Source organism: Podarcis pityusensis (assembly GCF_964106645.2).
Source record: "Podarcis pityusensis genome assembly, chromosome: 12".
Lineage (NCBI taxonomy): Eukaryota > Metazoa > Chordata > Lepidosauria > Squamata > Lacertidae > Podarcis > Podarcis pityusensis.
Window position 1 is genome coordinate 58,335,362 of NC_138037.1, and position 14,237 is coordinate 58,349,598.

At 42.2% G+C, this 14,237-nt stretch overlaps 1 protein-coding gene across 1 annotated transcript in view; it reads left to right on the forward strand.

Annotated features, from left to right (window-relative positions):
• The window catches only part of CNTNAP2 (contactin associated protein 2), a 1,044,505-nt gene that overhangs the window by 551,338 nt on the left and 478,930 nt on the right, over positions 1 to 14,237 (forward strand). The window contains exon 8 of the mRNA XM_080975740.1: positions 80 to 344. Within this exon, the coding sequence (XP_080831866.1) occupies positions 80 to 344 (265 nt within the window). The remainder of the gene's footprint in view (positions 1 to 79; positions 345 to 14,237) is intronic.

A 14,237-nucleotide genomic window follows, 5' to 3' on the forward strand; every position in this document is an offset into this window, starting at 1 on the left:
ATGTCACTTTTCTCATGTTGTTTTTTGTTTTTGTGTGTCTGTGTGTTACTGTTTTTGCTTCTGTTTTTGTTTTTAATAGGGGAATTTAAGCTTCTCATGCGTGGAGCCCCATACAGTGCCCGTCTTTTTCAATGCTACCAGTTTCCTGGAAGTGCCTGGTCGTCCAAATCAGGACATGTTTTCAGTCAGCTTTCAATTTCGGACTTGGAATCCCAATGGACTTCTGCTGTTCAGCAATTTTGCTGAAGGACTGGGCACCATAGAGATTGACCTAATAGAAGGCAAAGTCAGTGTCCATATCAATGTCACTGGAGTCAAGAAAAGTCAAATAGACATATCTTCAGGTGAGCTCCATAAACTCAAGATACTGGTTTTCTTAAATTCCAGTCATTTTGCTTTTGCAATTTGGAACTATTTCTCCATGTGGATTTGTGCTGTAAGGAGACACTGCTTTGGTTGTGGTGGACAAACTGCAATTTTGCATTTGAATTAACGGGGGTTTTTTGTCTATAAGATGCCCCCATGTATAAGACACCCCATATTTTGGGGGACTCTGATTTAAGAAAATAGGGGGAGATGGCCCCGTGTATAAGACACCCCCTAATTTTTGACATTTTTTAAAAGGGAAAAAACCGTGTCTTATACACGGAAAAATACGGTAGCTGGTCGCAAAGGCCTCAGTGCTACCGCAGTTGGAAGAAAACTGCCAGGAGAATTCTGAAGTGGATGCATTATTTACTAAAATTGGAATTCATATGTTACCTGAATTTAGTATCCTGTATCAGAAACACTGCAGTGCAGCACAGAAGAGGAGAGATAGAAATTGATTCCTCCCTGGCCCTAGAGGGGTGTGTGAGTTTGTGTGCTTTATATGTTATTCTGAAGTGAGAAGCTTCAGGGCAAGAGCAATTGTTGCCATTATTAATGCATTTATAATGCAATATTGATGTACATAGCACCTTATAGAGTAACAGAACCAAATGCTAAGCAGACAGCTGCTCCATGGAGCTTACATTGTAAATTTTGACACTGGGGAAGACCACAGTGTGAGAGAAGGAACGACGGGAGACATTTTATTTAACATTTTCTAAATACAATAAACAACAATATAATGGAGCAGAGGAGGAGTAGAGATCGCTCCCCAGCTCCCCAAGGACTATGAAACTGCTTAAAAAGAAAAAATAGCATTTCTTTCCTCTGTTAGTTCAGCAAAATGGGATAGCAGTTTCACCTGTAGATCAGCGAAAGATCAGTTTAAGTTTGGTGCTGGGAAGGCAGAGTATCAGATCTTTGGATATGCTTTATACCAGGCATAGGCAAACTCGGCCCTCCAGATGTTTTGAAACTACAATTCCCATCATCCCTGACCACTGGTCCTGTTAGCTAGGAATGATGGGCGTTGTAGTTCCAAAACATCTGGAGTGCTGAGTTTGCCTATGCCTGCTTTATACATTTCTCATCTTGGTAGCTGTTATTTGCCAGGAGCTTGAGAGACGGAATCATGACTTGTCATAGCCAATGTGACCATCCATAGGGAAGCACTTTTTAGTCCCACTTCAATGGGATCACTGCTGGCTGTGAGGGTGAAGGTCCTCTGTGCAGGGAAACGGGGACTTGGGCAGCAGAGTGCTCATTTTACTAACGGCTTGGTATTATTTATTTGTTTATTTGCCCCACCCTTTTCCCTGATGGGAGTGTTTAAAGTGAAAATGACATCTCTCTCTCTCTCTCTCTATCTCTCTCTCTCTTTCTCTCTCTCTCGTCTCATTCATCACCATCGCCCTTCCAGTTCTAGATGTATTTTGAGTGTAGAGATAATATTGCTGTACACAGCTTATTCACTTCAAAGCCTCTTGGGGGAAGGACAATACACTGGTACCTCGGGTTACAGATGCTTCAGGTTACAGACTCCGCTAACCCAGAAATAATACCTTGGGTTAAGAACTTTGCTTCAGGATGAGAACAGAAATCCTGCAGCGGCCGCATGACAGCAGTGGGAGGCCCCATTAGCTAAAGTGGTGCTTCAGCTTAAGAACGGACCTCCGGAATGAATTAAGTTCTTAACCCGAGGTGCCACTGTAAGGAGGAATGCTTTTATCTGCGGAAGAATCCCATTCTCAGATAAAGAATTTCCCACTCCTTTGCCCATCATTGTTGTTTGCAGAATGGCAAGAGGCTAATGCTGATAACATTTTCATCAGGAAGACAGTGGTGCATGCGATTCCTTTACATTAATATTATGTCTTATATTTTCACTTACTGGAGGATTGTTTGAATGGACACATGCAAAGCAGACAGGAGTCCCGTGATTTTTAAACCTCGAATAAACCAGAACAGTTGTGAACTAAGAAGTGGGGTCAGCACAAACTAGTGTGCTGCTCAAACACAGGGGCAGTTTTAAAGCTTTTATTTGGAATGGCAGCTACTCTACCTCATCATGGGTCCCTTGATAGTAGCACCTTCTGACACACGAGGAGCCTGTTACCAGAAAGAAAATTGGGTGGTAACTTCTACTCAGAGTAGGCCCACTGAAATTTATGAGCACAACTAATTTAGGTCTATTAATATCCCCAGGTCCATTCTGTGTAAAACCTCACTGAATACCACCCATTGTTCCTTCCCCATGTGAGAATAGGTGCTTTCTCATATGGAAAGGAGATGCTGAACTCTGCCAAAGATGTTTTAGCAATTTAATGTTTTATGCCCAAGATCTTAAACATGAAGTAATTATTTTAAAAATACATTCAGCAATTACATTTCTTCCTGTTGAAACAATACATACTTTTCTTGTGACAGGGGTACATAAAAATTAAAATAAATGGGTAAAATAAGGGCATGAGCAAGCCCTTAATTTAATCATATTTAATTCTGATTAATAACTGGAATGTTTTCTAATTGTGAGAGGCTACGCAATTTTGAATTTTTTATTAGAGTCCAAGCCCATGCATCTTCCAGAAGACGGGCAAAATGTTTCTCATCAAACTATCCTGTCTATGGTGTCCATGGAAGATATGAAGTAGCTGACATATTCTTAACTTGCCAGAGCCTTTGAGAGAGGGCAGACTTTGCCTTTGCTGCGCTGACCTGACATGTTAGTTTCTCAGCCAATTCTCAGACCACACTCTGTTACACCAAGAATCAATGCTCAGCCCAATGCCAGTTTTCCAGCTTCTGGCTATCTCTGTGTTCTTTATATAACACATGGTAATGATTTACTGAATGTATAAATTGTTCAGGTGGTGGTAGAAACCCACTTAACAGGCACAGGAAAATGTGGTGCGACCTTTTAGAGTAACCAGATGAGATTTTGTTGTCTAGCAGGACAGGTGTCTGTGATTTCGATGGGACAAGCTGTTTGTTATTTACTGCTGTGGCAATTGTTTATGTACTTGTTCTTTTTTATTATTAAAAAAAGAGGGGGGGACACAGAGTCGTTGTTGAGTTGTTATGAGCCCCCATTCTCCGAATAAAGCGACAGTTCCCAGAGTTCCAACATGGACATGGTTTGTTTGTTTTTTGGGGGGGGGTTGTACATACAAACGCCCCTTTGTACATATGATTATATGGGGAATTACATGCAGTCGGTTCCTGCTATTCTTAAAACTGCCTTTGCCTAGTGTCACAGAGGTACCAGGTTTGGAAGCTTCTCCAAGCTCCTTTGCAGTGTTAAAGTAAGAAAAAAGGGAGACCAAGCCTGTGGGTCCCTTCAGCTGTATTGATTTGTGTGAGGTATTTTGTGACTGTTTCAATGCACTGATTTTTTTTTAGAATTTCCCCAGAATTATCCTAATTAAAAAATCTGCACATACAAAGAGTAGGGTGCACTTGAAAAGCTCCTCCTGTGGCTGGCGTTCAGTCCTGTGGAGTTCAGTGTTGACTATGGAAAAGGGGCTGATCTGTCGAGAAGGGACAAAAATATCGTCAAGCTGGAGTCTCCACGAGTGAAAGAGCAGAAGACAAAGTAAAGTACAGGTATAAATATGAAGAAGATCTGCGGAAGGGACATGGAAGAGATTTAAGGGCCTCGGACATAAGGTTACCAGGTTAATGAACTAGATGGATTGGATAGAAAGGACTGACAAAACCCGAGACCAGGAGGAAGAGACGTTGGATGAAGATTGGAGAAAGTTTCAAAAATTCTATTTAGGAATGTTTTCTAAAATTAATGAGTATTAGAAAAATGTTGGAACGAAATTATTTGGCTTTAGCAGAAATGTTAAAAAGAATTATGTAAGAATATGTTATGGTTATGAGAAATTGGTATAAATAAGATTTAAGTTTTAAGTTTTAGGGTTTTTTATGGTAAGATAAGGTTAAAATAGATTAAGGTAATTTAATGACAGAATATTATGAAAGATGGAAAGGACTTGCTGAGATAATTAACAACTAGAATACAAAAAAGGGAGGTGTGAGGAGGTCGATGAAATAAGGTAATGACAGTTAAGGATTTGGAAATATTGGATCTGTTTTTAAATTTTTTTGTTTATTTTTGCTTTTTGATTTTGATGTATTATGTGTTTTGCTTTTGCTTTTTGACTTTGCTTTTTATCAATTTGTATTGTTTAATTATCATTTGTTTTTTTCTTCTCTTTTTCTTTGTTTTTTTGTAATCTTAAAATCCTCAATAAATATATATATATATATATTTTTAAAGAGACTCCTTCGGGTAGTGATAAAGCGGGATATCAAGTCCAAACTCTTCCTCCCTTCTTCTTCTTCTTCTTCTTCTTCTTCTTCTTCTTCTCCTTCTCCTTCTCCACATTTCATTGGATGCCACTCATTTGCATTTAAGACCACAAATTTAAGATAATTGAATTGAAAGACTAAAAATTCACGGTACTGCTCAAGCTATATTATCTAATGGAAATGGGTGGAAAACATTTTCACTTGCATTATTAAGAGGCAGCCTAGTTGGGAGGCTAAATTTATGGGGACGTGTCTGGCCTGCTCCCTTCACACACACAAGTTGAGAATTCAGCTTCTATCTGTTGGTGACTGCTGTCACGAAATTAAAAGACACCTGCTTCTTGGGAGAAAAGCAATGACAAACCTAGACAGCATCTTAAAAAGCAGAGACATCACCTTGCCAACAAAGGTCCGTATAGTTAAAGCCATGGTTTTCCCAGTAGTGATGTATGGAAGTGAGAGCTGGACCATAAAGAAGGCTGATCGCCGAAGAATTGATGCTTTTGAATTATGGTGCTGGAGGAGACTCTTGAGAGTCCCATAGACTGAAAGAAGACCAAACCTATCCATTCTTAAGGAAATCAGCCCTGAGTGCTCACTGGAAGGACAGATCCTGAAGCTGAGGCTCCAAGACTTTGGCCACCTCATGAGAAGAGAAGACTCCCTGGAAAAGACCCTGATGTTGGGAAAGATGGAGGGCACAAGGAGAAGGGGACGACAGAGGACGAGATGGTTGGACAGTGTTGTCAAAGCTACCAGCATGAGTTTGACCAAAGTGCTGGAGGCAGTGGAAGACAGGAGTGCCTGGCGTGCTCTGGTCCATGGGGTCACGAAGAGTCAGACACGACTAAACTAAACAACAACAACCTGTTGGTGAGATCCAAGAGAGATGACCCTCTTGCTGCTTCTTCCACTTTCTGGGAAATGAAATTGTCAGCAAGGCAGTTAAGGAATTTGTTGGACATTACATTCTTGGCAAAGCTTGAGTTCCCACACATATCTGGGTAGCTGAAGTCTCCCATGACTGCCATATCTGTCCTTTTTGAGTGCTTGGCAATATGCTAGGAAGGTATCCTCCCTGATTTGTTTGGAGAGAAACTATGAGCCTGGGTTCAGACAACATAGCAAGCTAAACTCTGCTTATTTAATGTGTAACAGGAGCAAGAGAAGAGTCAACCAACACAATGTTCGTTCATATTAAACCATAGTTCATTTTAAACTATAGTTTTATGTGATGTGCTACTGAGTGGTAGCATAGTCAAGACCGCATTTTACCAGCTTCTTTACAAGAATATCATGGGGCACCTTGTCAAATGCCTTGCTGAAATCAAGGTAGGCTACATCCACCTAGAATAGCATTGGATTTTTTTATAAAGACGTTGAACAACAATGGGCCCCATTCCAGAACCCTGGAGCACCCCACTTGTCCCCTTTTTTCAGGATGACGAGGAACTCTTAATGAGTACTCTTTGTGTTCAGTCAGTCAACCAGCTATAAATCCACTTAACAGTTACCTCATTCAACCCACATTTTACCAGCTTCCTCACAAGAATATCATGGGGAACTTTTTCAAAAGCCTTACTGAAATCGCGATACACTATGTCCACAGCATCCCCCTGATCCACCAAGCATGTAATTCCATTAAAAAGAGAAATCAGATTCATCTAGAACTACTTATTTTTGAGAAACATATTCTGGGTCTTAGTAATCAGAACATCCTTTTCTGAATTATCTGTCCAAGGACCTTCTGTGGTATCGAAGTCAAGCTCACCGGTTTGTAGTTACCCGAGTCTTCCTTTTCCTCCCTTTTTAAGATGGGGAAAACATTTGTCCACCTCCAGTCTGCAGGGGCCTCACCTGTTCCCCAAGAATTCATAAGATTATAGACAGAGGCTCTGAGATTACATCCACAAGTTCCTTTAGTACCCTTGGATGCAGCTCATCTGGCCCTGGAGATTCGAATTCATTTAAAGTAGCTAGGTGTTTCCTTACCACCTCTTTTCCTATCTTGGGCTGCAGCTCCCTCCTTACATCATTTACTCTCTTATCACCAGGCTGGGCATCGCTTTGGGGTGAAGACCAAGGCAAAGTAGGTGTTGAGCAGTTCTACTTTCTCCCTGTCACCCAATAGCACTTCTCTGTCTTCTTCACACTGTGGTCTGCGTTCAACCTGGGGATCACAACTTGTTCATGTTTGGTGTGAAATGGTGTGCATAAAAACATGGCTTCTCCAGATCAGGCTATTTGTTCATCTAGCCCAGGGTTGCAGTATCTCTCCAGAATCTTAGACACAGATCTCTGTTGCCAGATCCTATTTTGAAAACTGGAGATGTTGGGGATTTAAGCAGGGACCTTTTGCATGCATACAATGTTCTTTGCCATTAAGCTGTGGTTCTTCCCTATGCTTTCATGCCCCTCCTATAGAAGACAATTGTCATATATCTGATATGACTCTCATTTTGCTTACTCCAACTTTACAAGCACTGCCGCAGAAAGCTACATGAGCTTCTTCTGCCCATCCTCTGGGTCTCATCCTGCCTTAGGGAGAATGCTCATCTCCCTGCAGTGGAAGAGTGAGCTACCCCCCTCCAGCAATCCTAGGAAGTGTGTAGAGAGGAAGCACTGGTCATCTTTGGGGAGCACCTGAAGCATCCCATGGTTAGTTACCCCACAGTGAACCATTTGCAGTTTGCGGGCTGAAAATAGAATCCATTGCTGTATGAATACAATGCAGCTGTTGTGTAGGTGGAACAATTTGGGCATGGCTATTCCCCCCCCCTCCTGTCACTCTGTGTAGCTACTCAGAATTACAGTGTGGCCTTTGGCAGCTTGGCATTTTCAAATGACATTAATAGAGTTAAAAGTAAACTTTTATCCTGATTCCTCCTTGAAAGAGCATCACCTTTCTGCTGCATTGTGTTTGCTTTCTGTGCAGTTGACAGAACGAGGAGCCAAAATAGGCCTGCGGAGACAACAAAGACTCTAGCCTGTTATGTTGGTCTTCAAAAAGATAGTGATTCTTTCTCCTTCTTCTTCCAGACCTCCTTGCACATCTCACCATTTCATTTTGAGATGCTACTGAAACAGCAGCGTAGATTAACTGAGGTAAAACAGAGAGCCGGAGCTTCTCTGGGTTTCAAAAGGAGATCTGCACAATTGATACTGTCTTGAGGAAGTTTGCTCACTAACTATGTATTTGGTAAGCAGCTAAATTGCCTCACTCTGGAAACGGCCTCTATAAAAATGCACTTTCTTTTAATATCAGAAAGTTGTTGATAAACAAGAACTGCAGTAGGTACGGATCTGGCATATTCTGCTGTGAGAATATTTTCTTGCCCAAGACAAAAGAAAGCCAGCCGAAGTTTCTGTGCTGGTTTTAGATGTGCAACTTCTGCAGCCCCCATTCTTTTAAATGTTGCAGAATGTGTGCCCTGCCCTCTACTCAGAATACTGAAAATGCTCATCAAATTCTTACTGTGATGTGTTATGACTTACAACAGTTCCAAGCTTGTTTTTTTACATTAACCTCTTAATACTACCTTAACCTCTGATTTGCTGCCCATAATGTAGTCAACTTATGCATTAAAACAGACTTCCAGTTTGAGCCTTTAATCTGTTCTACATCAAGAGCCAATCCATGGCCTCCTTAAAGGCACAGAATTTATAAACTTTCCTCCATAAAAGGAAATTTCTGTTAACTTTCCTTTTCTAATTTAAACAGTATATGCAAGCTAGACTGAAGATCACCTCATTATGAGGTTAGACCTGAATTTTACTGTGCCAGCATAAATGGACACAGAGCCTGTCAGTGTATGAATATATAAAGGTATTTTTGAATAACATGAAGAGACGCTTTGGGGAAAGAAGCTTCAAAGCTGGTTCCAGCCAACTATAAGCCCTAGGAGCAAAGTGGCAAAGAAGTGGGAGAGGATTTCTGAAATGATATAAGGTAGATTAGAGAATACAGGTGATGGCTTGAATTTCAGAATATTTCCCTATGATGAAAACTCTGTAAGTAGAAAATAAGCCTAGTAGGCTAGGCTAGAAACATTTCTCCTGAGATGATAGTTACATGCTTGCAGGGAGGTGCCCCCCACCATGGACATCCAAAAATGGTGTCCCCACCTGCTGCCTGAAATGATATAGGCTGTTATGCGACCCGCCCACCCCCCCCCCATTCTTTGCCACAGCTCCTCTTCACAAAAGCCAGTTATTTAGGCTCTAAGAGAGAAGCCAAGGACAAACCCTTTGCTCTGACTTCCCCACATTCATTTTCTTGAATGCTGGAGTTCATCATTCTATGGGCATTATTTTCTCCCAAATCCACTGCATTTGCAACCAAATGGCATTTACAGCAGAGTGCCCAAACAAGAAGTTCTCCTCTGACAGTTTTCCATATTTGATTCCAAGTCGGTCAGTGAGCTTGTTCTGTCATTTGTGTTATCAAAGGAAGCTTCCTGAAGAAGCTAGGCTCTGAAGAAGGAAGAAGCTGAGGCCTGTGCTCGTTATCCTGGGGTGCTCACTCTTTCTTTCTCTCCCTCCCTCCCTGCTTTAGAAAGAAATTAAAAGCCAGTCTAGCCAGTCACATATTGGCCATGTGGCAGTCTTGGCTAACTCTGAAGTTGAAGGAGAAGGTCTGCTTCTGACCCATTCAGGAGACTTTCAAAAGATCTAGCTATCAAGAGCTCTTTCCTTAACAAAAGTTGCACTGCCAAGTTTGCAGCCTTTGTCCAAATTCCAGTGTTACAGCCATATCCTCGTTCTTCTTGCTTCCACTGCACCACCTAGACATGGTTTTCCAGTGATCCTAAGGGTGTGGGATCCTCCAGAGAATCCTCTCTGGCTTCAAAGATCTCACCAGCTAATAATTCATTCAAGTATACATGCTAGAAGCCTGCAGTTCTCTCCCACCCCAACTTTTTTTTAGAAGAAGGCAGGGATTCCCCCTCTCCACCCCTTTTCTTCCTAATGTCTCAACAAATGAAACTGATTTGTAAAAATGTTACATGGAAAAAATACGAGAGACATTATACATACTTCTGTAAATCAAGAAAATCTTTAATAAAAAAAGGGGGGAGATGAAGGCAGGGATTTCCGGGATGCCAAATATGGCACCCCCCAAAATACTCTGTTCTGTGCTTGTGGTAAATGGCAGTATGCAGACCACCTGGCCCAAGCCCAGCAGTTTTCATGTGAGCATCTCAGGATTATGGGAATTTTCTCAAGCATGCCTGCCCTCGTTCAAATTAAGCCAATGGTTTTTAAAATGTAATCACCCACTTCTGTTTGTGGTTTTTGAATGCTAAATCCCGATTTTACAGACCTTTTAAAAACAGCTGCGTGGAAACATTCAATAAGCACATCAACTTTTACTGGAAGAAGATTCCAACAAGCTTGAAAGGCTCTTTAATAGTTTTGGAAATCTGTTTTAAATGATAAACAGAACTGCATTTAGTGAAGTTCAGTGGTAATGTTGCTTTTTATGTTAATCACCCTTTAGTTAGCTATAGCTGTGTGCCATACTTAGTATGCGCAGCAGCAAATAGCATTTTGTTTGTGTTGCTGTGTAAAGTGCTGTTTTCCATGCAGTTATGTTAATTCCGAGCCTTGTTATGCAGAATTGTTACTTATTAAAATTAATCTGCTTTTTGGGGGGAAGGGGAGTAATCATTCATTTGCTACAAGATGAGCACTTGCAAAATCAGCATCAGAAACTGGTGTAATATAATGACATTATTTTATTTTATCTTTACTGCCTGTTTTCAAATGTAGCTATATTTGTGATTTCATGTCACCTCTGCAAATATCCCACCTCTTGCTGTCAATTTAAGAAGCTTGCTTCCTAAATGCAATTGAAGAGCAAATGCTGGAAGATTTTATTTCAGGTGGGCAGAAGGTAGGTCAGGATCTGCTGGTTGATCCCTGGGTGAATAAAAGGGCTATTGAAAGGAAGAATGACCGCTCCCCGCTTAAAACGGGGGGGCGCCCTTTGCGTGGACGCGCGCAGCCCTGGATCTGGAGCGGCCCCATCAGCATAGGCTTGGTTTTGCCTTCCCTCAGGTGGGATACCTGGAGGTCCCCGCCTACCTCAGTCAGTTGTCCAATCCCACCTGGGGGAAGCGTTGCCAAGGAGACCAGGCCAGGTAGGGGAGGGATTACCTGCCCACACAATAGAGGGAGGATCTTACCTGGGAATCCTCACTTGGCTCCAGAGCTTCTCCCACCCTACCCACCGTCAGTTAATGTCTTCCTTTGCAGGTTAACTTTTCTTCATAGGTTTTGCAGGTTAACTTTTCTTCACAGGTATGCGGGCGCTGCTACGATAAGGTCGCTGTTAAAGGGCCGGAAAGGAATTTCCCTGCATTGGCAGGTTTCGCCTTTCCCGTAGCAAAACGTCACAACTTTGGCGGTATCAGGCCTTGGGCGGAATCCTTTAGTCCATCTTCCTCTTTGCGGCGGTGATACCAGGGTTCCCCGTTAAAGGGGTTTGTGAAGGGAGGCTTTGACCGTACGCCGAAAGGTCGTCATTGCTCTCCCCTGCGGCGGCGGTGTAACGGGGGCGGCTATCTCTGCTTGAACATATGTTCTCCAGAGCCGGCCCATCCCCCCCACACACACTGGATAACCCTGAAGCTCCCTAGGTCCCCGGCTGGGGACTGGGGAGGGAGAACGCCCAATGCCTGAGCCAAGGTCTACCCACATTTGAAATTTAATAAAGTTGTGGCCAATTTAATCCCATAGCACATTGTCTTGAGTTGTTATTACACATGACGGGGGGGGCCGCTCGGGATCTGGGGACTGCGCCTGTTCACGCAAAGATCAGAGGAAGATGACTAGGAGTCATTTGTGTGTGGGATAACTGTAGCCTCAGTTCAGTGCTGCTGCTGCTGCTGCTGCTGCTGCTGCTGCTGCTGCTGCAGGGGTCGCCAATGCTGCAGAATTTGTGTGCAGATGTGCCTGCAAAAGCCTTCCCTGGTGCGCGCAGGGTCCCCTCAGGTCCCCTCCCTGAACTCAGGCATCAGAGTATTCTCTTGTAGACAGTAGAATAGGCTGTGGGGTGTGCTTGATTGCAGTGTGTGTGTGTGTGTGCCAGAACAGTTTCTTCAGTTTGCAAATGGTCTTACAAATTCAAAAAACATTGGTGACCCGCTACGGAACAAATTTCACAAGGATCTCAGGCGGCTAGTAAAAATCAAAATAGATTCAGATAAGCCTCTCTTGATTTTATTATTCCAAGTCTTATTAGCATTGTTTGTTTTTTCAAATACTGTATTTGATGCTAGTAACCCTTACAACTGCTCTGTAAAGGTGAAGATAAACCTACCTATCGTAAGGCATGTCGGAACTGCTTTTGGCATGTGTGCATTTGTTTTGGGGTCAAAGTAACATGTTTAAGCCACTTCTACAACACAGAGACACTATGGTGATCTTCACCCTAAAATAGGTCAATATTGTCCTGATACCCAAGGGGTGGAGAAGCTTTTCTACTTCCGTAGTCATTGATGACACTCTGACCCATTCTGCTAGTTCTACCGTATTCCCTTTAGACGTAGAAAAATACATGATTATAAAATATATTTATTCTAGCCAAAATTCAAACAAAGGTAAGGATACACAAAAAAGGAAAGCACTGAGAAATCCACCAGATCTCTTCTTACTGTTTTTGCCACAGTGGTTTCCATTGCTGCAGAAGCAAGCTTTTTTCCCTAACAAACAGAAGAACAAGGGAAGTTACCTTGTAGCAGTTCAGACCATTGGCTTATCTCCTTGAGTACTGTCTTCCCTGACTCTTGGGCAGGGCTCCCCAGTATGGTGCCCTCCACTTCTTGATGGACTATGACTCTCATCAGCTCTGATGATCATCCATGATGGCTTGGTCCAGTGGGAAGTGGAGTACAACCACAGACTGGGGAAGAGTGTGCTAGAGTTGTAGACTGGACTCTTTGCCAGCTGGGGCTCCAGCTGAATAATTTTTAGGAGGATCTCTCTCTCTCTCTCTCTCTCTCTCTCTCTCTCTCTCTCTCTCTCTCTCTCCTATATATAGCAAATTGCTGCAAAAATGTAGACAACTGACTTTAAGATTGGAAAAACAAGACACTGAGAAAACCAAAACTGAGAAATCCTTCCATCCCTATTTGTGCATTGTTTTTGAATGGATTTACCTTGTTTCCTTGTATTAAATTCTTAATTTCAGCCCCAAGTCTGGGCCCTTTATTCGTATGTGCCTAGTGGAGTAGTGGTAAAAGAGAGTGCAGGTTTTATTATATAAACCTCTTTCCCCATGATGAAGCTGCTGCCAGATCTACAAGCAATACAGCAGTGTGAATGTGTGTGAATTTATCACACACATTTTTACTAGCATTGAGTGGTGCCAGGCTGCGCCGGCTATCTTTCGGGCCAGATATTCCAAACCTTATATTCATTTTGTTATCAGCTCGACCTGATGCAGTTAGTAGTCTCCTGAAATATGAGCAGCCATTGATCTCCTGTCATATACTGTGTATTTCCTGGGCTCTGTGGTTGGTTGGCCATAGAATATATATTTATATCTTGCTAGATATTGGTTTTTATTCTTTCTGACTCAGTGCCCAGTTAGAATTTTTCTCTTTCTTTCTCCCTCTCTCTCTGAAACACCTGCCTAGCTTTGCTCCATACCCACTTTCTTTCACAAGGAAAAAAAAAGGGATGGCCAATTTGTTTTGGTATGAAGAACAAGCATTGTCCTGGTGGATCAGACCAGAAGGTCTGTCCAGGCAACCCCTCAGGAGCTCACAAGCAAAAGTGATGGAGGTGACCTGCCCTGTGGTTTGTCCCCACCATCTGGTGTTCACTCTCCGAGTCTGAGCAGTGGACGGACTGTTCTGCTGAGCATCGCAGAGCTACTTTGTGGAAGCAATTTGCTGTTCACTTGTGGGCTTTTGCTTATTCCCCCCCCCCTGAATTGCTTTTATTTTCTTTATTAAATGTTGTGTCCATTTTATATATTGCTTTTAATGTTGATCTTGGTAGCTGCCTTCTGGGGTATAGGCCAAAAGACGGTGTACAGATATTTTAAATCAAATAATATTACACATAATAAGAAATAATCAGTAGCAGTTTGCTTCTCAACTTGGAAATTCCATTTAATAATAATAATAATAATAATAATAATAATAGTAATAATAATAATAATAATAATAATAATAATAATAATAGTAATAATAATAATAATAATAATAATAATAATAATAATTTATTTATACTCCACCCATCTGGCTGGGTTTCCCCAGCCACTCTGGGCGGCTTCCAACAGAACACCAAAATACAATAACCTATTAAACATTAAAAGTTTCCCTAAACAGGGCTGCCCTCAGATGTCTTCTAAAAGTCTTGTAGTTGTTTTTCTCTTTGACACCTGGTGGGAGGGTGTTCCACAGGGCAGGTGCCACCACTGAGAAGGCTCTCTGCCTGGTTCCCTGTAACTTGGCTTCTCACTGTGAGGGAACCGTCAGAAGGCCCTCAGCACTGGACCTCAGTGTCCAGGCAGAATGATGGAGGTGGAGACGCTCCTT